Here is a 24,304-nt window from a genome sequence, read left to right on the forward strand (position 1 = left end):
CCATTCTACTTTTAAATACTTGAGGAACAGCAAGAAAGCCTGCAGTGTGAGAGCGAAGTGCTCTGTTGTTTTGTTGTTTAAGACTCTTATTATTATAATTTTTTTAAATGCTGTTAATGATCATGTGTAGTGCTGGAGCACATCTGGTACACCTGCTACATTTGGATTGTTTTGTAGGAATATCGATTTAAACACTTGGAGGTGGACATTTGAAGTTTAATTATGTACCTTAAATTTTGCCGAGCACAAAGATCAAAGGTTTTTTTTCCTAAAATGACCAAAACTTCAAGACGACGATTACTGTCAAAGTAATAAAAACCAGTTCTCTGGCTATGACCACAAAAAAATCAGCAGAACTGCCAAGTCAAAACTGGATCGAAATGTAGCAACAACGACCATAGCAGTGTATGGTTAAATATGGCGTGCTAATTAAATCAAGTACAGTTTTTAGGTCTTTATAGGCTCAGTAGAAACAGTTTCTGATTGTACCAAGGGAAGTAAAGCCTAAAATGACCACTTTTTATGCATGTTTTTATAAGATGTTGTATCACAGCTAACAGCAACAACCAAAAATAGTGTAATATGGACATGTAGTAGTTGAAGTAAAGAGTCTTGGAAGGTTTATTATAAAACATCAGAAAGCACTGCACTAATTCACACAAGAAAGTTGTAGATCATGTTCCAAAACAAGTAATTTGTCATTATTAGCTTTTCTATTGTATAGTTTGAAATACCTCTGATTATGTATTTTCATCTTGGGATTGGCTAATTTTACTTCCTGTAGTTTTGGGGGGAAAGCAGACAGTAATGAAGTCACTGATGGATCAGTACGGTAAAGAAACCAAGTGCAAGAAAAAGTTTTTTTTTTCTTTTAACATCTTCATAGACCTTTGAAGAACTGAGACTGAGAAAGTGAAATGTGTAAGTTAGAAATTTCAGCAGCTTGTCAGAATCTTGAGTCTCTGGCATTAATCAGCGGTTCTCTTTGTCATATGCCTGCATTGTAAGATAGTATTTTATTGCTCTTTGAAATAATCATATTAGTATTGACCCATCTGTTTTTGGAGGGGGGGCTTTTTTCCCAAAGGACCCCTTTCTAAAGCCCCAAATCTCACCTTACAAGCAAACGTCTAACCAATTATTTCTACACTTTCTCTCTCTGGTCCTCTACTAACCCCACTGTCCTCTCCCAAACCCAAAGGTGCTGCAGCCTTGTCGGGAGCAGTCACCCACACAGTTTCTACTGCAGTCATCGTGTTTGAGCTGACTGGCCAGATCTCCCACATCCTGCCGGTGATGATAGCAGTGATCTTAGCCAATGCCGTGGCCCAGTCCCTGCAGCCCTCCCTCTACGACTCCATCATCAGGATCAAGAAGCTTCCCTACCTCCCGGAGCTGGGCTGGGGTCATCACGAGTATGTATATTCTAGAGAAACACCAGCACACAACAAGACAAATTACAAATAAGTTTCAATTTTGTAAATACCATTATGCAGAATGTTAACTACTAAACCAAAAGCTAATAAGAATTTAAAAAATAATGGTAAAGGTTTATAGTATGTGCAAAAGGTTAAAAGTCATATAATATCTATGCATCAAATTGTTAAGAAATCAAATTTAACAGTATGCTTCAAAGAAAGGAATAAATTAGGGTTTGGGGAAATGCATTTATTGATTTTGTTAATGATTTTGAAAAGCTCAGTAGCATAGCTTGTAAATGAAAAACCACTATGACCACCAGTTAGTCAGCTTTAGCATAGTGTGAGATTAAACAAGTACAACATGAAAATTACTCAGCATTAGAAGTGTTACTAGGCTAATTTTTGGTGCCTAGGACAGCTTGAGGCCAGCTATAATTCTATTAGCCCACAGACAAAATGATTTTAAAATGTTAGCATGATAAAGTTGTCAGTGGGCCCAATAAAACTGTATGTCATCTCAAAAAAAGAATGCACACATTAATTGGTGGGAGCTGAATTACAAGATTTATTACTTTGTTATAAATTTATATTTATCTGGTAAATATAAAGCCACCCCTATTATGCTGTTAGCGTAACTTATTATTATGTTAAGTTAAGCACTGCAAATCATAACATGGAAATTCTTAAACTTCAGAGGCTGTATGAGAGGGATTTTGCTACCTTGGGGCAGAGTCAGACTCGCTGTACCTACATTAGCCCACAGACAGCATGCTAACATTTAGCTTTCAAGTTTTTGGCATGATCACGTTGGCATGATAGCAATTAAAATACTTTTTGCAGATATTAGAGTGTTAGTCTGAATCCACCGCATTGTCGGAGAAATGATATATATAGTCCCTTTTTAGGTAACTTTCATTTAAGCAGCATTAGCAGCATTATGTACAGCATATTATTATATAGTGGCATTATTCTTGCTGGACATTTGACTACTCTTCTTGGTAGAATTAGCAGAGTTCATGCCGGAAGCTTAATGTTACCCTCTTTTATCGATTCGAAAAATCAGTTTTAATGTGTTTGGGAAAATTGTGTTGTTGGAACACCCAGTAGTGTCAATTTTTCAGCAAAAAACAGCTCCAGAGAAAACAGCAAAACAGCTCCAGAGAGTTATGCTACCACTACCACCATGCTTTATAGTTCCTACACGGTTACATAACATAACATAAACATAACTATTTGTGCCAAGTAAAAAAAAAAAAAAATCTCTAAAGGGCATCTGGCTTGTGCATGTGAACAGATGTAAATGTGTCTATTTTGGAGCATTGCCTTCTTTCTTGGTCTGCACCCTCTTAGTCCATGGTGATATTAAACTTGATTCACGGTTGACAGTGATGCAGATGTTCCAGCAGTTTGTAGTTCATGGCAGGTTTGAGCCTAGGTGGTTCCTGGGTTATTCCTGAACAATTTCCTCTCTGAGGGTGACAGTGTGGGTCTTCTTCCAGACCTAGGCAATGTAGTGACACATCTGAATAGCTTGCATTTACACAGTTGATAAAACTGATGATCTCAGAACCTCAGATGTGGCTTCAAGAAACCTTCCTAAGGTGAGAAAGAGACTTCAGCTTTTGCATTGTTCTGATTGGTCAGTCCAATGAGTGTTTTCAAAGAAATCCTTTTTAAGCTGGCAAAGGGAAACTAGTAGTTGTAGAGAAATTTCAGCCACAACTGTAGATTCTTTAATGGCGCTGATAAGTTTATGGTGGCACTCAGTGACTGATGATTAACCATGATCAACCATGGAAGTTATTTCGCAGGGCAGCCTTTATTAGATGTTGCAATAAAGTTAGGATTTGTGGATAAAGATAGCAGGGTAATGACACTGTAGCAAAGGGTGGCTTGTGTAGAGTCAAACTGGAGGCTCAGCAGGGAATTTTGTCCTATGTGGCATGCTGTTTAACTATGAATGAAGCGTTGAGACATCTCATTCTGCTGATTACCTCAGCCTAACATACTATGGCTAAACTGTATGAAATATACTGACTGTATGAATACATTTGTGTTTAGTTGCTCACTAAATAACTGAATACACTTGCTTCAGCATTAGTCTGCAGTGTTTTTTAATGGCTTTGACTGTTGCCTTTAATTTGGGTGTTTAAGCTCAATCATAGCACTACATTAAAATCTGTTGCACAAAAATACAAGTGTGGCTGGAGGAACCTGGCTTGGTACATGGCTTTTAATGGACTTCACATTTAATAATAATGCATGCCAAAGACACAATGCTGAATAGGATTACCCACTGCCCGGTGTCATCAGAGCTCTGTGATTCCATACAAAAGCACTGTTGGTGTAATTGTTTGGAACTGATGTTATAGATGCTGCCAAATCATTAGGTGAACACGATAGTTGAATTTTGATGCGGCATTCACAAATTGAAAGCAATGAGGAAAAGTTTTGTTTGGTCCTCAGCTTGTTCATTATTTTCTGAAGCTGTTCCCTGTAGAGTTACATTTATGTGTGTTGCTTGAGTCCTTCACTTACATGCCAGCACCTCAGTTGACCCTCGCTGTCCATCTCTTCGTTATCTATTCCCCTCTCACTCTATCTGCTCTCTGCTCTCTCCTCTCTCCTCCTCTGTCTCTTCTTATTATCTGCTGTGACCTTGTGGCCTCTCAATCACACTCTCACTATCTTGTCTTGTCCGTGTATGCATGTGTATGTCGGGGAGAGTAAGAAACTGCAATGTGAGCAGTGTTTTCACCAAGTAGTTGTTGTCTAGTTTGTAGGTTCCTCTTATTTCTGATTATATAATGCTATTTGTGGCTACCTCACCCATAGCAGGGAAGACATGCCACATGAAAAAGCTTGGGGAGGCAGTTTAGCACTGCTGTTCGGTGTAGGTTGGAATATTATTCTCACTTATATTTGTAAAGTTTTGTAAACCAGCTAATCTTCTCTCACACAAACTGAATCTTCTCGTTGGAAACACTTTGGTCAAAAAATAAAACCTTTTTTTTCAGTGGCCTGTCTAAAGGATTTTTCCAGTGTGGCACCTTTTTCATCTAACCTCATTACTGCCAGCTGTTGCAGTTCAAATTAGCTGCATAAAGCATAGGTAGCCTTTATCTCAATATATCCTAGTGGTCATTGTGATATTACAAGAAGCCTAAAAAGAATTTTCCCATGAATTCACATAACGCAAATTCCTACGATAATATTGTATGAATCCTGTAATGCCTAAATAAGATCCTAGTTGTCCATGCATGCACCAATAAGGCATAACGATAAGGGCCAAACTGTGATGGCTGGACAGCTGGGTCAGAGCGTCTCCAAAACTGCAGCTCTTGTGGCATGTTTCCAGTCTGCAGTGGTCAGTATCTATAAAAAGTGGTCCAAGAAGGAACAGTGATGAACCAGTGACAGGGTCATGTGTGCCCAAGGCTTTTTGCCACAAAGCAAAATTGTTCAGTTTGAGGAGCATGCCAGTGAGTTTGAGGTGTTGACTTGGCTTCCAAATTCCCCAGATCTCAGTCCATAGGAGTATCTGTGGGACGTGCTGGACAAACAAGTCTGATCCACAGAGGCTTCACCTCACAACTTACGGCTTAGAGGATCTGTTGCTAACATGTTGGCAGATAGCACAGCACACCTTCAGGGGTCTAGTGGAGCCTATGCCTCGACAGTACAGGCTCTTTTACCAGGATAAGGGGGACCAACACTATATAAGGCAGGTGGCTGTGTGTGTGGATCTTAATGATTACGTTTCCAAATGTTTAAAATCGCACATGCATAGAGTGTGTGTGTGTGTGTGGATATGAGCCTGGACATATTGAAAATAAGTCATGACACAACCATCTGTCATTTTCTGTATATAACACGTTGCCAGTATTGTGAATCCATATGATATGTATAATGTGTATGTTTGTGTGTAAACACTGAGCACGTACACAAACTCTTGGAATCATCTATCTTCAATAACACATAGGCCTTCATGAACTTGACTCGTTATGCAGAAAGCTCTTACCTACCTCCTCCTTCATTTACTCTATTTTCTTTGGTGCCTCTTTCCTCACTCTCTCTCACACACCACTTTCCATCAGCAGGCCTGTGTGTGTGCGTGTGTGTATGTGTGTGTGTGTCTGCAGCATACGCAAGTGGAGGTGGAGGCGGACCTGTAGGTGAGACACTGTAGGTAGGTAGTGTGGCCCGCTCCAAGCAGAACGTGTTTTTCACTCTAACTGGAAATTATCCATCTCACACCCACGCAACCATCCACCCACACACACACACTCACAAATCCAGGAACACTTGTGTAATGCCTGCCGTGCAGTGCACGCGTATGATAGCATGTACATTTGCTCATACTCCCACACAGGCGTGGACAGAATTAGATTTTTTTTTTCAATCCTTTGCTCCCGCACAACTCTTACAGATATGAGTGCAGATACAAGCAGACATGTTGATATGGACACAAATACAAAGATCTGATATATGATCCGCTGCAGATATGCTCCTTGCACATATGAAGCCTTTTCCTGTGCCTTCAGTTCTTCAACACTGGAGTGGCATTTGAAAGAACGTGTGGCGACTGTTACATAACATCACTTTCCATGTGTTTGTCTTTTGTTTATTCTGTCACTTTGCTTTTCTTAGTCATTTCATAATGGCCAGTTCTGATTTATTGAATAGTCTATAGTCCGCTGTTGTCTCAATTTTTCTGACAATAATTGGAGCTCCAGCAGATGATCATTACAGCCCTTTAGCTATTAGTTTTCACCCCTTGTCCTGAATGTCTGCACCCTCTTCACTCAAGCATGTAGAAACCTAACAGCCAAACCCTCCCCTCCATTCTGCCCTGAGCAATGTGGATGATCTATGAAGCCTGGGTTTATAACCCTATAAGCTTGTTTTTCTTGGCTCAAACATATAGGTTGAGGCTCACTTCGATATAAGTCAGACTGATCAGTATCTTCCTGCCCAGGCTTTGCAGGGGAGGAAGATCCAATTAAGAAGAAATCAATCACATTTCATCAACTGCATTTGATATCTCGAGAGAAATTAGTCTTGGCAGTGGTTGTGGCCAGTTCAGAGGCATGCATTACATTATTCCCTCAGATCCACTATCAAATTAAAAGAGGCTGCTATTGCACCAGAAAGGATCTTTTTGCTCACCTTTTTTTTTTTTTTTTTTTTTTTTTTTTAATTTCTGCTTTCCATTGCAGACTAATAGAGCACTGTAACGATTCAGTCTCCTTCCAATGGTTTTTTTTCTCTTAATGATAACATTAGGTATGTAGAGAAGCAGGAAAATCTTTAGTGGTGCCCAAAATATGCTGAATTTCTTTAACATTTCATGGTCTCTGATCATGGTTTGATTTACAAGATGTCTAAAAGTGGTGAGTTATTGATAACAAAGATAAAGACCTTCTATTACTTTCATTTAGATTACAAAACTGCATGTTTTTTTCTAATTGTCCTCTTGTTATATAGCCATAGGGTTATGGTTTTATGTGGCAAGCTTTGTAAAAGGGTGGGAATAAATCTAACAGGCACATGCCTGCTGAGGGTACATAAAATCGAAAAGTTATATTTCAATTATTAATTTCTTTCTAGGAGTCTACTTTCCTCACTATAAGGATTTTTCTTTGGGACCATTTTTTTCTGAAACTAAATTCCAAAGTGCTTCCAATGAAAAATGAAAGCTGGTGCTACTAATGTCATTTTTCAGTGCTGTGAGGCACACAAACAAGATTTAGTTCACCTCCGTTGTGTACAGTGGAAGTAAATACCTCAAAACCTAGACAAATAAATCCAACACTGTCTGAATTTAGATACTGAGTCAATCATCTCCTGGAATTACGGTAATATTGGACAGTTTTTCAGCCTCGAGATTAATGTCCAGTGGCATTAAAAAAATGCTGATCGCCTGTAGTTACAAAGGCAAGTGAAGGTGAAAATATGTGTCCAATCCAAGCTGATGGCTACAGCTCCCTGAGCCTGGTTCTAGAAGAACTCCCTTCCTGTTTTTATGTTCTTGTCTAATATGGTTGAGATACTACTCTTTACAGTGTAGGTTAAGTGACCCTTGAATACTGTTTGTAAAGTGGATTTAGGGTTTGTTACAACACCTCAAGAGAGTCAATAGAAAATTTTTCTGCAGAACTGTGTTGTTGCCATTCATTTCCCTAAGAGGGATGTTGGACTAACTTCATGCATTGTGTGTATTAAAGAGGAGCTGGCAGACAATGGTCATCAATTTACCTTTGTATTTAAAGCGAGGTCAGTGTATTGACTTGTCACCACAGAAGGAGCCTGCATCCTGGCACGGCTGCGGAGGCTTGGCAGCGAAAACCACTGAGTGACTGCGGTCATGTTTGCAGGTTTTGGCAGGCTCAGGCTTTCTCAGGGAGAGAAATGCGAGTGTTTCTGACTGGTGTACTGGGGCGTACGATTATGCTGAGGCAAGAGCTGCTCGCGAAATGTCACCCACTTTCCAATACTGTACGCAGAGCACCAGCATCCGGATGACGTGTCGACAGAGTAAGGTGTTATTGGATTGACCGGTCAGCTGAAAGAAGGATGTGCTGTCAAAGCCGTACAGTATGTGGGGGGAAGTGTTTATAGATCCATGCACTAATCAAGCTTCAGTTGACAGTTCATCAGAGGAAAAAATGCATGACAGTCACACAAAATTTTTACAAGTCAGCGACGAAAGGGCTATTCAGAAGAATGTTTTAAAAAAATAAAATAAAATTCTCGCATCCATCTGTCTTATTCTCACTTTTTTTCCTCATCTTTATGACCACTTGATAAATGTCTCTCCTCTTTTCTCATTTCAGGAAGTACAATATTCGTGTAGAGGACATTATGGTACGCGACGTGCGGTACATCACACTCAACTGCTGCTACAGAGACCTGCATAACGTGCTGCTGACGGGCCAGCTCAAAACTCTCGCACTCGTGGAATCAGCTGGTACACACAAACACACATGCACCATTGTAGAGATGAGTATAAAGTCTGAGTAACACATTTAGAAGTTTAGTTTCAGGTTATTCCACTTGTTGATACACAAACAGGTTTCATTGCAATACATACACTTATTTCCAATGGCACACATGTCCAGATATTTTTTCTATAAGAAACCACGACTGTATTTATCTGTGTCTACAGCACAAATAGAGACAAATTTTAAAAATGTGTGCATGTCTAATAATTAACTTCAAAGGTTTTTCTAAAAACTGAAATTTAGAACCACCAGGGGTCAATATGGAGCCTATTGAAAATCACCAATGTGTAAAATTGGTTACTATTAGCCCCGTTGTGCCATTTGAATGTTATTTCATACATTTTCTACAAAGTCGGCATCATTAATGCTTTGAATCAGTAAAACCTTGTTATTGCGTTGCATTTTATGATGAAATCTGCCCGCGTCTACCACTGCTGAACACAACTTTTAATTAAATAATTATTGATTGATTGCAAAGTTACCCCCTAGATGTCCTTAGCCACTTCCTCTGATATGAAGAAAGTCAGAGCTCCAGCACTTTGAGATTTCTGAGAACACTTTTGGCATAACTGCATCCCTGTTTTGACTTTAGAGCCACTGCATGGCTGCATAGCTCTGCTGATGTCTGGTTCAAAAATAACAACCCAAACTGAAGTCAGCAACCAGTAGTCAGAAAAAACCTCTTGAGATTGTTTGCCTTCCACCGTCCACTTTCCTTTCTTGTGAGTATGTTAGCTTGCGGGTGCATTCGAGGTGTGTCTGGCTATTTTATTTTAAGTGTGTGCACTTTGCACACAAATTAGTAGGTGGCCTGGATTCAAATTTCTGATGGGCCAAAATCGAGTTTGAAACGCGTAACTTAATGTGTCAGAATGCACTGGTTTATATATTTATGACACAGCTCTGTGCTGTAGTCTTTGTTATAACAAAACAGAATAAACTTTATTTGTCACTTCTGAGTTTCTGCTCAATTTCGAATGAAATCGAAGGCTGAGCTGAACACAAACTGAACGCACAGCTCCCACTCCCACTGACATCTGTGCTTGTTAGCATACAGTGTGCACAGTCTGTAAATTGGTTTCATTTGGCAAATCAAATTAGTCTTCCAAAAGATGGTCAAATTGGGCAAATCACTGGCCTTAACCTCCTAAGACCCGAACTCTTCCACGGCATGCATTTTTAATTTCTCTTTGATATTTGGGCATATTGGGGCCCGATGAATGTAAAAACAAAGAATTACCAGAAATTTTTTTTTACCTTATTTTTGTTTTTAAGAAAAATAAGAGCCACATATAAGGATATTCGTTTAAAATTTTGATAGAACAGTAGCAGTATAATGTCCTCGTAAGTGGATATCAGGCCCACATAGGGCAAAATTGAGTATTTTGGTCTAAATAACCCAAAATGTGATGTCCACATATGTGGACGCCAGGTCCTAGGAGGTTAAATGGGCATTGAAACTGCACTAATATTTCCCAGTGGCCCAGATTACTGTGTATAATTGAAATGTTGCCACTCATACTGTAGTATGAGTGACTACAAACCCACAGAGAAATGTTGTATAACCCAACACTGTTTTAATTGGTTGTATTAATCTCAATTATCTTTAGCTCATTATACTTGTTGTCTTGTACATAACTCCATTCTCGTTCTTGTTTCCAGCTGCAGCAGGTTGCTGCTGTCAGCAAAATAGCTCTGACATGCCCACTGCATAGCACAAAGCTGCATAATTCTCTCAGTTTGACACATTGTATATAAAAGATTAATGTTCTGGCTCTGAAAAGGTTCTTTTCACCTACATTGTGATCAGGGACTACCATCAAAGCAAACGGGGTCTGAGTCATTCAGTGAGAAGTGCCATGCATGGGTCCCCAGATATTTAAAAAGAGTATAAAGATTTGTTGTTATTCATGACTAAATACCCTACTTTAAGAGTACTAAGCATTCATTTAAATCAAATAACAAAACAAATAACAAAATTTCAATCCATCCATTTTCTGCCTAAGCAGAGGAGAAAGGCCCAACTCTATCCCAGACCACCACCTCTAGATCACTGAGGTGTTCAAGGCGAGACATAATCTCTCCATTTTTCTATATTTTAGCTGTTAGCGTAGTCATTTTCTCTGACCATTTCTCACATTCATCTGTGTCACAGTCAGTATGCATTGTGTATGCCTCTGCCCTCATGAAAGGACTTTAAGATTTTAAAAGAGACCAATTTTTTGATTAATGTCTATCCATAATTGTCACTTTTCACCCAGACATCACACAACATTTCTGTACCAGAATGCTTTATTGTCCTTTTAAGTGACATCTACATTGGCTCTGAGAGGGCAAATGCACTGCAACTTAAGAAAATACCAGTAAATAGAAAGTGCACAAAATGCACAAAATGTGAAAGTGCACAAAATGCAACAGAAGTTGACTAAAACCCAATGTAAACAGAGAAAATACCTCAATAGCTTAAAAAAACCCCAAACAATGTACATTTGTGAAAGGCTGTGTTTGTTTTGCTCACAGATTTTCAGATTTTAAGGGCGCAATCCTTACAGTTCCCATGCAGAATGACCCATTCTGGGTCCTTTACATAACCTAAATTTCCAGTGACGTTTCCAGCAGATATTTAAAGTGAATAACAACAGTTGATTGTTGACTGCCAGCTTCTGTGTGCCCAAAACTGTCCCTTTTAATGTGTTACAACAGAGAGAGAGAGAAAAAAAAGTGTAAACTTCCAAGCACCCACCAGTGTGAAAGTGATATAAAAAACACAACAGTTATTACAGTAGTAAATCCTGTGTGAGAACAGTGTGCTAATCACCCCGTCTGATGTGCTATTCATGTCATTGTTCCATGCTGCTGATGATGTTGCTGTAAGCGCACTAAAAACAAATTCCAGCGCCCTTGGTGATGTGCTCATTAGTTTAATTGATTGATTGACAAACCTGCCTGGGTGCAGGCTGCTGATCGCGCCGGCCGCCTCGCTGAAGTGCAGATTTGGTATTCCGAGCGCTGTTTCAATTATGCAGTCGTGCAGGAACAATTAGCTTCGGCATTTAAGCAAATACATAATCAGCACGTACTGTCACAAAGGCAATTACTTAAAGCAAGTAAGCGGCCACCCACACGCACACTCACTCGCACACATACACACACTACTTAATACACATCCACTGCATTCTTTGCTTTTGTTATGTAACTCAGCTGAGCTCTCTGCAGTGCCGCGACATGTGTTTGGAATTGCCTGCAGTTAGCTCGCCCTTTGTCCCTGAAACAAGTTTACATTATCTTCACTTTTCTCGCCTCTGCAAACTTGCTCCTCCACTCTTTTTTGTCTTCTTCTTACCTCTCCCTCTTCCCCTTGTGCCTCCTCTCCCAGATTCAATGATCCTGCTGGGTTCCATCGAGCGTGCCCAGCTCCAGTCGCTGCTCTCACAGCAGCTCGGCCGTGCCAGGCGGCTGCAGTACATCAGGGAACGAGCCGTCGAGGAGAAGAAACGCCTATCCATCGTGTCGGACCCAGCCAGCGACGACAACGGCAGCCAGCGCACCAGCCAGGAAGTCCGCTTCCAGGTGAGAGGTTGCTGGATCACAGAGGTGTAGCGTTTTCACCTACACCTCTGTGAAAGAATCTCAGCACAAGTTTTAAACGAAAGTAACAAATTCAGCATTTTTATTTCTTCTACCTGAACTTGTAGGTTATTGATGTCTGAGAAAAGACAAACCTGCAGTGTCTGTTTACTAGATTATCTGCATGTGCAATGGGAGCCAGAGCCCCCAGCTGTCAGGCCTCTATAACAAACTGGGTTCAGGAGACAGAGACCATGCCTGTTATATCTGTAATATTAAAATTTTCCTTTTTGATATCAGGTGTCGGATCAGGTGGCTTTGACCCCTCCCATAGTTATGCTGCTGAGAGATTCCCCATGATGCACTGAGCATGTCTTCTCTGTGTAACTACGTTGCATTTCACTAACTTTGTATCATCTCTTCTTGTGGAGTTTGTGCTTCTTCCTCTCTGTCAGATGTCTCTGACCCTTCACTGCGCATGTTTGATCTTTTGATACGACCTGACCATGTTTATTGTTCACTTGTTTTTTATTGCTTATTGTTTATTTTTCTCACTGCTCATTATTTTTCTCTTCCTTCACCCCAACTGATGGAATACCCTGAGCCTGGAGGTTTCTTCCTGTTAGATTGGAGTTACTTTCCCCTCTCCATTGCCAGTGCTTGTTCCAAGGGTTTCTATCAGAAATTGAACGAATGTGTGAGGTTATCTGTGTTTTTATTTTTATTTTTTTAAAGAAAGAAATGGAAATGGGCAGCCAGGTAAAAGATAGATGTCCACATTGGTTGCAGGTACTGCACTGCAGTGCTTAAACTTGAGATTTATTTCCTTTTTCCCCATCTTTTATCAGTTTGCACTGAGTGGCTGAGCAGAACGCCCTCAGGCATGGATGTGGAAGCAGGAACAAGGAGTGTGTTTTGTGCACAATGCTCATTTCAGTCTCTTCTTTTCTTTGACTTTGTGCCTTCTTACCACTCTTTGTTACTGCCTGTATTTGTAGTAAAGGCAAATAGTTACATTGATGATTTTAAATTTGCTATAACATTAGTCATGCAAAGCTATGGCTGTGGAAGACTAAAGATATGAAGCGGGAAATGAACATAATGGGTCCCCTTTATATTTAAGAAAATAATATATACAGTGTAGAAAAGCATGCAGCCATGCTACTGCCCAGAAATTCTGGGTAATTCAGGGTATTTAAAAATAGGCAGGTTCACATAGTTTCCCATCTACAGTAGGGTATACAAGTACCCTACCTTTTCTTTTTTCATAAAACTAACCAATATTGTTTTTACCAAATAAAAATATTTTTAGGTCATGGAAATGGCAACAGGGCAAGTCATTGAAGTCATGAAATTTTACAAGGCCATCACAAGCATTCTTTTAGTTCTCAGCTCCTGCTGGTTTCTTTTCTTTCTTTGTCCCTCGTGTGTCCCCCATGTGTTTGCTTCCATTATGTAAACCTGCAGAAGTCCATCACTTTCTCTAATGAGTGTGAAAAAGAACAGAGATGCTGATCTCTTAGGCAGGATTGGACCTTTTTAATGCAGTTTCTTATCTTTGTGTGTGTGTGTGTGTGTGTGTGTGTGTGTGTGTGTGTGTGTGTGTGTGTACGCACAGATCTCAACTGAGGAGTCGTCCTTCAGTCCCACTCGTCCAGTACCTCATAAGCCCCTCAAACCTGCTCTGAAAAGACCCTCTGTGGTGGAGCGACCCACCGAGCTTCCCACCAGTAAGAACTGCACTTGCGTACACAAACACACGCAAAAAACAGGAAATCCAAAAGAATCAAGAATAGAAAAATTTCATCATCATCATCTCTGGAAGAAACGTGAGCGATTCTGTCTTTGTCTCTAAACTCGCAAAATGCTAATAACAGCACTCAGTCTCTGGTCCTCACATGATTAATAAGCTCTTGCAGCTGTCTTCATCTCTAACTGTTTGTCTGCTTCGCCACAAGGTGTCAACACAGTGTACTCATTTTTCTATCTCACAGTTTCAAATGGCGGTTTTTGCTTTGTGGCCACTGTTAAATGACAAAACCGATAACAGTTAGTTAACTAACAGAATGCAGGATTTTGTACAGTGTCTTAACAAACCGAACCAGGCTTAGAATATCAAGAGTCAGTAGCAACAGCAGGCGCTTTTGTACCTCTTTGTCCACTCTTTGTTTTTGTGCTGTGTCAGTGCTGGTGTGATCTCATTTTAGATGTTGGATTTTGTTAAGGGTAAAAGCTGGATGGCATATGCCTGCTAGTTCCCATTTCTGCACAAAACTTGACATTGATTAATTCCTGTAGTAATACACGTAGGCAGTTAGTACATACTCCTGTTGTATTTGAATTATTATTTATAAGGAGATGTGTTTATTACATATGCTGTAAATACCATATATTCTATATTATATTTCTATACTGCTTTCCTTTTGCACCGTGCCACCAAGACAAAATCCTCATTCGTGTACAAGCTTGGCAAAAAACCTAATTATGTTTCAGATGAGTGGAAGAGGGTTGCAGAGCAGTTTACATAGGCAGTTTGGTTACAATACTCACACACATAGCCTTCCAGTCCATTGAACACTTAAAATATAGGATTACAAACTGGACACAGGGTATAGGAGCAAAGTGAAAATGAAGACATCTGGAACAACACACTTGTTTTCTTTCACATGTTGGAATGCCATTTCGATGGGAGAGGTGCTATGAGCTGCATACCTAAAAGGTACCTAACCCTGGTTCCTCTGTCTCTGTTTCAGGCCCACATGATCATTCGGGTATTGCACTGAAGAACCTTTTCTGCTCCAGTCCAGACGCAGAAGCCCTGGAGGTGAGAGAGTCATGTCCTCGAATACACCCAACAACAACGGCGCCAACACACACACAGACACACACACACACAGACAAACACACACACACACACACACACGCAGTGGCTCACATCCTGTTGTTCACACATTCTGTACACCCCCACAGTCCTATGCTATCTCTCACATACAGTCCTTCACGCTCTACAGTACAGTACCTCCCACACACACACACACACACACACACACACACACACACACACACACACACACACACACACACACACACACACACACATACACAGAGTATCTCAGACAGCTTCAATATAAAACCTCTTTCAGTTTGTCTCAGCCTTGCATCCTGCAGAACTTTAAAGAAAAACTCTTCACTCCCGCATCACCCCATTAATGGCTTGTTTCATAGAAATAACCCTTCAATTTATTTATTTTTCCTCAGTATTGCAGGGAAGTTTTGCCGTGCCTTAAGTGGCACTTTTTGCCAAGTCAGATTGACATTGAGGTTGTTGTTAACATTGTGTGCTTGTCTCTGGTCGCCCCGGAAGAAAAACAACAACATGGAGAGCCTAATGTCTCCTGACATCAGGAGGTCTTCCAAACGGGTCCGGATATCCGTCGTGGTAAGAGCCACCGATCTGGGCCTGGAACTGCCTGTCAACAGGTTCATCAGTCAATCAACTGATTGTCACCCTACCATTCCATCCCAGGGCTAATCCTACATGCCGATGGATGTGATGATGCATGCCATCGTGCTAAAAAAGTGCAGAACATCGTCTTTCTTGTCCAGCCTGTAACTCCATCTGACCTCTCACTGCCTATAGTCAATGATATTATTGGCAAAGGCTGCCATCCATTCAGCTTAACCAGTTTCCACTGGTCCGATGGTCAGTTAAGGTTATGCAGAGTACTTGACCACTGAAATCCACTACTGCTGAGTGCTAATGCCAGCGATGCATCATTGGGACCTTTGTGCCATTGTGAACCAAATTGCCTTTTTTAGTTTTTGGATAAAGAGCATGATGTGGTATGCACGACACCACCAAGCATGCACTAGTTAATAGTCATTAAGGGTAATTTAACTGTGCCCACTCATAAATTACTCGAATATTTCATTTGAGTTTATTTAGAATTTTATCAAAAACTAATGCAAATCCTCAGATCCTGTGCATCAGATGAAGCCTTTTAATTGTATTAAAATGGAAATTCAATGGCAAAAGAACAGCCTTCACCACAATTTCTGCCTGAAATAAAAATTTGAAATAAATATTAAAAGTTTAAATCCATCCCCTCATTATCTGCTGCTTATCTGGGTTTGGGTTGCATGGAAGTCTAGACTTTCCCCAACCTGGCCCTCTCTTCTTTTCTGCTTTGTCTGATATAAGTGAAGGGGCTCGGAAGCTCCACCCACCTTCTTTAGCAGATGTTTGCTGAAGAGGCAAGGAATTTAAAGTGGCTTGTTTCAGATAGTGGATGAATTGAGGTGCTCCACCAGGCCCCAGTATGAGATCAAAAGAATTATTCTGACCCGAGTCCAGAAATTGGAAACAAGCATGTTTGGTCCAGTTTAATAAAACCTGTTTAATGTGATTCGTGTTGCAAAATTTATTTGTCATTGTGGATCTAAAGTCTTCTCCACTTTGACATGGTCCAGCTACTGTCTTATTTTATTAAGATGTAGTGGACCTGTGGTCAAGTATTCTTCAAGGACAATACTGTTCAATCACGCATGCTGTGCTGTCCATCATCAGCCGTGTCACCCGAGGCGTCCAATCAGTGATCGCCTCCCAGAGCAGGCTCTGCCCTGTTTCTGGTGTGACCTAAAATCTGGTGTTATCTTTTCCAGCCGACGTTAAAAGCTCTGGCGGCCCACGTCTTAAGTGTTCAGTGGGGGGGAGGGAAAAGTCGTGTTGTGGCAGACTCACCTGTGCATGCAGCATTAAATATCAGAATAGGAGCATCATATCTCTTCATTAGCATCAGGCACGTTTTAGAATGACAGCGTTCCTAGACAAGCTCACGTGAAATGATGATGATGATGCATGAGAAGTATTGGGAAGTACCGTAGAATATCCCTGTAAACTGGAATGCTCATCCCGCCATCCAATTACTACAGCATGTCAATCAATGGAGCAAGTGTCTGATTATAAATTGAGAAAAAGGATTTGGCGACGTAGGATCAGTCAGCATTGCATGACAAATGATCAGACATCAGCAGACGACACCAATTTCTGAAAATCAAACACTGTTAAGGTCAATTAATCATGTATTCTGACAGAATAAGTTCACATTTGTTCATTAATTAGCATCAATGATTTATTCATAGTCTAGCCTTTGTCACATCAAACTGTCACATTGTTTTTCACTCATCACATGTCGCTTCATTCACTAGGAGCCACCACCCGGCCTAAAGAGTTTCTCTGCGGTGAGCATGTTGTCCACATTGCTTTGAAACATTTTTGGTTAAATATCTGGTTCAGACTAATATTCAAAAGCAGTATATATTATTTTTCAATCTTTTGATTTGAAACTTTTTGTTATCATCACAACCTAATCAAGCATACCAAGCACACTGAAAAAAGAAAATAGAAAAGAGCAGACCACTTCACTCATACTTGGCTTGCAAATTTTGAGTCCTGGAGATATTAGTTTGTCTGGTTTCTGTAAGACTTTAGTGGAGCACCGAAATGTTTGTTTGTTTTTTAATTAATAACAGCTGAGCCGAATGACCAATAAAAAAATTAGGTTGAGTATTTACTGTAGCTCGGGTGTGCTGAGCTGTAGCCCCTTATCTGTTTGACACACACTGCAGAAAGCAAAGAGGTCAGTGAAGTGACGGGTGGAATTTTACAGGAGCTGACAGTACGGTCATTGCAGTATGCCAAGCAAACAGTCAAATCACAGATTTTCTGCAAGAAAGATATTTCTTTTTGTTTGAAAGGCGTGGGCAGCACAGTGGCAATGGTGTGGTCGTTAGCACAGTTTCTTCACAGCAAGAACGTTCTGTGTTCGAATCCACCATCTGTCGGGGCCTTCCTGTGTGGAGTTTGTGTGGGTTCTGTCCGAGTACTCAGTCTTCTTCCCACAGTCCCACACATGCGGTTTAGGGATTCTAAACTGTCAATGGGTGTGATTGGTTCTGTGACAGGCTGGGAGCCTGTCCTCCAGGGTGTACTCTGCCTCTTATCCTATGGCAGCTGTGATACACTCCAGCTCCCCTGCAACCCTGAATTGGATACGTGGAAGAAAATGGATGGATTCCTCAGAGAGTCAGCAGATTCAAACCCACAACGTTCTTTCAGTGAGGTGCCAGTGCTAACTATTGCAACACTGTACTGCACTAGCATGTGGGAACAGACTCGTACAAAATAAGCTAACTGTGCCGCACAGAGTCAAACACAGCCCAATGAGAATCTTCTCTTACATGTAGAGAAATATGTGAGTGGCATTAACATCTGTCCATTCATCTTCTGAAACACACAGGGCTAACACGGAGACAGAAAACCATTTGCCTTTACCTTGAAACATGTTTTCTATATTTTAGATTTTATGGAAAAAAATGCCTTCCGACAATATTAGTCTGTGTTCGTGGACCAAATGATGTGTGAAAGGGATGTGATCAAAAATGTCTTTTTTTTTTTCTTTTTAAGCAAATCTAACTCCTCGGGCCTCGGTAACTTTTAAAACTCAACAGAAATGAGTTCAGTGGATAACCAAACGGGTGAAATTAAAATGAAGTGTTACTTTTCACTTCTGAACCAAAATGAAACCTTTTTAAGCACATTTTCAAAGACTGATCTTTAGAGACTGGTCAGCTGGATTAAGACAAAAAATGTATGTTTTGAGGGGGTTTTAGGCTTTGGTTTTGGGTTGAAAAGAGGGGAACATAAGGCAAACGTCCCTTCATGCTTGGTTACAGTGGTGTTTGATCATGAGACAGAGACCATGTCAGCAGAGAGTATTTGGCCTTTCAGACATTAAGGGGGTTCTGCTGAAGTGCAGTAGACAAATGACCCTAAAGGAAACTCAAAAGTAAAAGTCCTGACCAAACATCCGTATGTGATGGTTTAGGAGTAAGAGCGTCCTGTGCTTCTGATTCTCAGTCATTATTATTGTGTCCGTGTGACTCTATTAGCACTGTTAATGATTTAGACTTGAGGCACTAAAAGGGCCACATTAGTTTCACATGTCAGTGACAATTATTGAAGAGTGTACACATTTTCAATCATTGAAAAGCACAGAACAGTGTCACATCATTCTTCATCTATCGCTTCAGGGGCCTTGTGCATAGCCGTGGTGTACAGCTGATGAATTACACTGTGAACAGTTTTGTTGATAAGTAAGGAAACCCACTGGCAGCATTGTGCTTTTAAATTATTCACTTTCCCCATCAAGTTCATCCACTGGCTCTCGAAGGGCTTTTTAGCACTATATCCAGTGTTAAATATTTTTGGTTTTTAACTTTCTAAAAAACTTTCAAAAAACTTTTTAAATACAGCTCTGTTATGAAATGATTTCTCTTGGCTATGAAGTACCACAAATGCTGTCCCGAAATGCAACATTTTGGTTCCTTAACACATTCATGCTGTGCAGTAACACAGCAGAAGTCAGACTTGCCTTGAGGAACTTAACAAAAAGTGTGAAATTAGTAACAGAGGAGGCATGCTGGGAGTGTTTTTTTTTTCTTTTTCTTTTTTTCATTTGATGGCAAAAAATTTGAACCCCAAGGCGTGTATTTCTCACCATGACACCATGACAATATTTGTGTGGAGCTGCATGGTGGCAAAAGACCACAGAGACTGTAACGCACAGGAGGAGCTTTAGTTTGAGGTGAATTACCAAAATAATTTCTTCAAGTGTAGTAATGAAACAGATTAATCAAAGTGAAATGTGGCCTGTTTCGCACATTTACAGAAGAAGTGTTGCTCATTGTATGCGCCGTTTGTCTTTGAGGCATCAGTTACGCAGCAGCGCAGCATGCCTGCTCTCTGACTGTTTAAAAAAATCCTATCGATCGTTCCAATGGGATGCTGCATTAAGGACCACAAAACAGGAAAAACTTCCAATAGTCATCACTGCTACACACGTATTCTAATTGTAAGGAAATTTAAATCTCTTTATTGATTTGTCACAGCATGATTTTTATTTTTTAAAAAAATTTTTTCCAAAGATTTTCAGGCATCTTTCAACAAACACCAAGGACATACGACAGCAGAATGTACTTAAATAGTGATAGTTAGATTATAATTTCTTTGATATCTAATCAAGTGGCACGTAACTGAACAGTTACATACCATAGAAACAGACATTGATTCATTTGTGTGAAAATATAATCCAATTAATGCTAGAATATGCTAAAAAATACTGTGGCAAACCAAAACCACTAGCCATATTTGTCACATTGTTTGACACAAGAAACGTAAACAGATTTCCCTAACACTCCCTAACATAGTTATTTACTTGTTTATGCTGTGTACGAGTTTGCTCAGTTCATCTGGTGGTTGTTTGCCAACATGGACGTCGCAGAGTGCCACCTGGTGGACAAACTATGCAGCACTAACATTCAAAACATGGTTGAAGGGTGTTTCATGATTTATGAGATCGATGTTTATCAATTAGCAGATTGTGAACACAAATCACAGTGACTTTTACTTGCCACAATAAATAGTTAATACAATAAACTAGGTTTTTTTGGAGAAATGGAATGTAAATATGCCTGTCTCTAAAGCACTATGGGTCAACTTGAGCTGTTAAAGCGTTTTATAGACTATAAAATCAAATAGACGTGACAGTCAACACAAAAAGGTTCAGAAGTTTTTCATACTCTATGTTTGAGGTATGTTTTTCATTCCCCCCAAAAATAAATAAATTTAACACAGTTCAGTAGGCTGCATACTGAATTTAGAGGATGGAAACAAAGTATCGATCTTATCGTGGCAGTATCAGTCCAATACCAATACAAGCGTTGGCTTTGATAGTAGCGATATTTGGATGAATCTTCCCACCTCTGTTATTCAGTGGTCATTTATTGGTTTTGTAGTGAAGCACACACAACAATATCATTTGTGGTCTTTGTAAAGAAAAACCCAACCCACATCTGAAGCCACACAAGTCCCCTTGGTTTCAGCAATAACACTTCAGTTTCTGAAAATACATAAAAATCTGTGGCTTATGTGAAACTGTTTGGCCATCTGGCAAGCCAGATCTATTGCACAATATATAAAACCAAGTTGGGTATTATTATACCCTCGGGGGACGAATTAGTGCAGGAATGTTTTTAGTGGTCACATATTATGTAAAAAATTTATGTCCTGCCTATACTTTTAAGTGTTTAATTTCAGTTCTCGTGAAGACCAGTCAAGCTTCCAATGGTCCTCATCTGCCACTGCCTGATGTAACTTAATAAAGTCCAATGATTTGATGAGTGCACCCATGAGGAGCATACTGCATGGTCAGTGGAGAGACAGATGGTGCATTATTAGAGCAGTGAAGTTTTGGATGTGTTAAGTGAGCTTAGAAGCATGTTGGTCATTATTGTCTTGCAGTGAACCAATTAGTTATGAACCCCTGTTGCACACACACACAAGTGTGAGCATTTAACTAGGCCCGCAGGCTTGTTTTCCCTGTCATCAGGAGTTATTAACATTCAACAGTGTATACATGCACATGGCAGAGGGCTTTGCTGATCGCAGCGCTGCTCTCAGTCTGCCGAGGCTCTGCGGGGCCGAGCAGGAATGTGGACAAACAAATTTAGCCAATTTTTGTTCCCTCTCCTATTACTTCTGAGTTACACCCCCATGGCAGAAGAGAGATCAGCTTATTACTTCTCCCCTTGCAATAGCTCCTCTCTCTCACACTTCTTCCACTCGTCGTTTCTGGCTACAGTTTTATCTTCGCACCTCCATTTCACACTCTTTGTCCAGCTCTGTGACTTCTCCAAAAACCCTCCTCCCATTGTCGTATCTCTGTTATCTGTCCGCACCTCCCCTCACCACCCGCTCCCCTCCCTCCTTCTATCTAGGCGGTGAAATATTGATGCAGGGTAAATGACATCAGTAGTCTGTTTCAGAGAAATGATGCCGCCTAGTCTCTCTGTCTCCTCTTGCTGTTTTTCTCATCATTCCCACCCCATCATTGCCTTCGTAATGCTACCATGCTTTATTTATGATGGCAGTGGGATAATTTTTTGACACGTCACTTTTCTGTCTTTATTTCTTTCTGCTTTCTTACCCAAGCTTCTCAACCAACATGTGTGCTGCTTTCTTTCTTGACATTTACCCACATGGCAAAGCGCATAAATGTACATCAATCAGGACAGGAAAGACAAGTCGTTTCAAAATGCTTGTGTCTTCACTCCCTGTTGCCCTAACACTGTTCTGTGTGTGCATGCATGTAATGAGTCCTCTATCCTAAACTGAATTCTGACTAGCTATTTGACTGTTCACACTCCACTGCTTCAGTCTGGAAGAATGAGTGGAAACGAGGCAGCCGGGGACAGCCAAAAATGAGGAAACTGGTCAAAATCTGCTTTTCTGTTCGTTTTCGTTTTCCTAATACATGCACATAATACCAGCTGCTACCTTTGAAAACAATTAGAGAAAATGATGATGGTGACAGAAGACAAAACCAAACAGCAAACTGTCTGCACTTGCAATATATAAATGGATGCAAAGAAACCTGCGACTGATTGGAGGAATCGTTTGATGTCAGCAGTTTTATCAAGCTCACGGGCGGGGGGAAAAAAATCAGGATTTCACTAGTTGTTTGACATGTTTATCCAACATTATTATGACAAATAACTCGAAAATTTCACAATTATCAGTGATGCTGGGAGATAATGATCTAAGATGCTGTGACATCTGGAGCCTCCAAGTGCCCAGACCAATTACATGCATCATAGTGTTACTGGCATCCAGCTGCACAAAACTTGGGTTTCATTATAAAAGATGATGCAGTTATTTTCTTCTTATTGTTCAGAACTCTAAATTGAAATATAGCTTAGCTAAAATGATAATTGATGCTTCCCATTTAGTACTTTCTACCAGATTTATATTTACACAGAACAAAATTGAAGGCGATCATCTGAAATGACACTTGATTTTGAAATTATCTTTCAAATTTTTGTAGATAAGGCAGTTCTTGAATTACCTTAACAAAAACACAGACATACCCTTCCAGAAATACCAGTAACACTGGCTATATGTTCTCTTTTTTCTTGACATTAGGATAGCATCATTGGATATAGGGCTGGGCCATATCATACCGTTCATGGTAATACCGGTATAATGTTCGGCAACGATAAGAAAATGAAATATCGCGATAGAATATGGGTAAAATGCGCATGCGCAGTGCCATTGTTTTCATATGCACATGGCGGAAAAACTATGGCGGCGGCGACGGAGAATGAGAAGGGTGAAGGTGGATTGTTGAATGAAACGGATGAACCAGAATTGGTTTGTAAAAATGCTGCAACTTCAGTGGTGTGGAACTGGTTTAGCTTTCGTCCGTCAGATACACAACAAAGCACTATTTTTGGTAGACCATGCTAGCGGGCCGTCGTTATTACCGTGTTTTTTGGAAAATACGGCACACTTAAAATCAATCCTTTGATTTTTCTGAAAGTCGACAGTGCCCTTATAATCCCCTGTGCCTTATGTATGAATTCTGGTTGTGTTTACTGACCTCGAAACGATTTTATGTGGTACACGGTGCTCGAAAATCTGTCAAATGTTTTAGTACGACTTTGCTAAGCTACGAACCCGCACCGCTTGATGAATTGTCGGAGCATTACGGCTATCATAGTCAGGAGCCTCGCGGAGTGATACGTACTGTGCTTCAACATAATATTACCGTATTGTGTGTGTATAACCTCTTTTTAAGTTTTGTGGATATTATACATGGTTATGCTGAGGATATGTCGGCCAATTTCCACTGGAAGTGCCTTTTGGTTAAACTGTCAGCAAGGAATTTGCATTTGCACTGTTAAATTTTTACATAACTTTAATGCACATAAAAAACAGCTGCTTGTTTTAGTGAAAATACATTGATGTTTTGTTTTGTTTTTTGCACTAATAAAGTTGTGGAGTTGTAAAGTATTTTGTCTAGTGTCAATTATATCGTCAGTTATATCGTTATCGCAAATTTTCAAATGTATATCGTGATAAATATTTTTGGTCATATCGCCCTGCTCTAATTGGATAGTTCTCATGTATTTTATAATGTATAAATGCTACTTCTTGCAATTATCTCCCTATTTATGTATTTCTAAACAAGTGAAAGTCATCCCAGTTTTTTAATTTAATTCTGTAATTTGTTAATAGCTTTTAAATGTACAGTAGTCCTAGCTTTGGATTTATTCATAGAAAACAATAACTTCCAAAAGAAAAATAAACTGGACTGAAATAGAATATTAATTAAACAGTAAATACAAGAGCAGAGAGGTAGACAGCAAGTCCGTAACAATAACTATACAAAAGCATACAAAAATTAGCAAATC

The 24,304-nt window shown here is 40.0% G+C and overlaps 1 protein-coding gene across 3 annotated transcripts in view; it reads left to right on the forward strand.

The window, feature by feature from the left end:
- Nucleotides 1–24,304, forward strand: part of clcn2c (chloride channel 2c) — a 164,666-nt gene that overhangs the window by 119,397 nt on the left and 20,965 nt on the right. For 2 of the 3 annotated variants that reach the window (XM_063492667.1, XM_063492668.1), the window contains 6 exons: nt 1,202–1,415; nt 8,258–8,391; nt 11,802–11,995; nt 13,611–13,722; nt 14,746–14,816; nt 15,357–15,431. In XM_063492667.1, coding sequence (XP_063348737.1) covers nt 1,202–1,415; nt 8,258–8,391; nt 11,802–11,995; nt 13,611–13,722; nt 14,746–14,816; nt 15,357–15,431 — 800 coding nt within the window. The remainder of the gene's footprint in view (nt 1–1,201; nt 1,416–8,257; nt 8,392–11,801; nt 11,996–13,610; nt 13,723–14,745; nt 14,817–15,356; nt 15,432–24,304) is intronic. The other variant, XM_063492669.1, reaches the window with a different exon arrangement.

Source organism: Pelmatolapia mariae, linkage group LG14 (genome assembly GCF_036321145.2).
Source record: "Pelmatolapia mariae isolate MD_Pm_ZW linkage group LG14, Pm_UMD_F_2, whole genome shotgun sequence".
Lineage (NCBI taxonomy): Eukaryota > Metazoa > Chordata > Actinopteri > Cichliformes > Cichlidae > Pelmatolapia > Pelmatolapia mariae.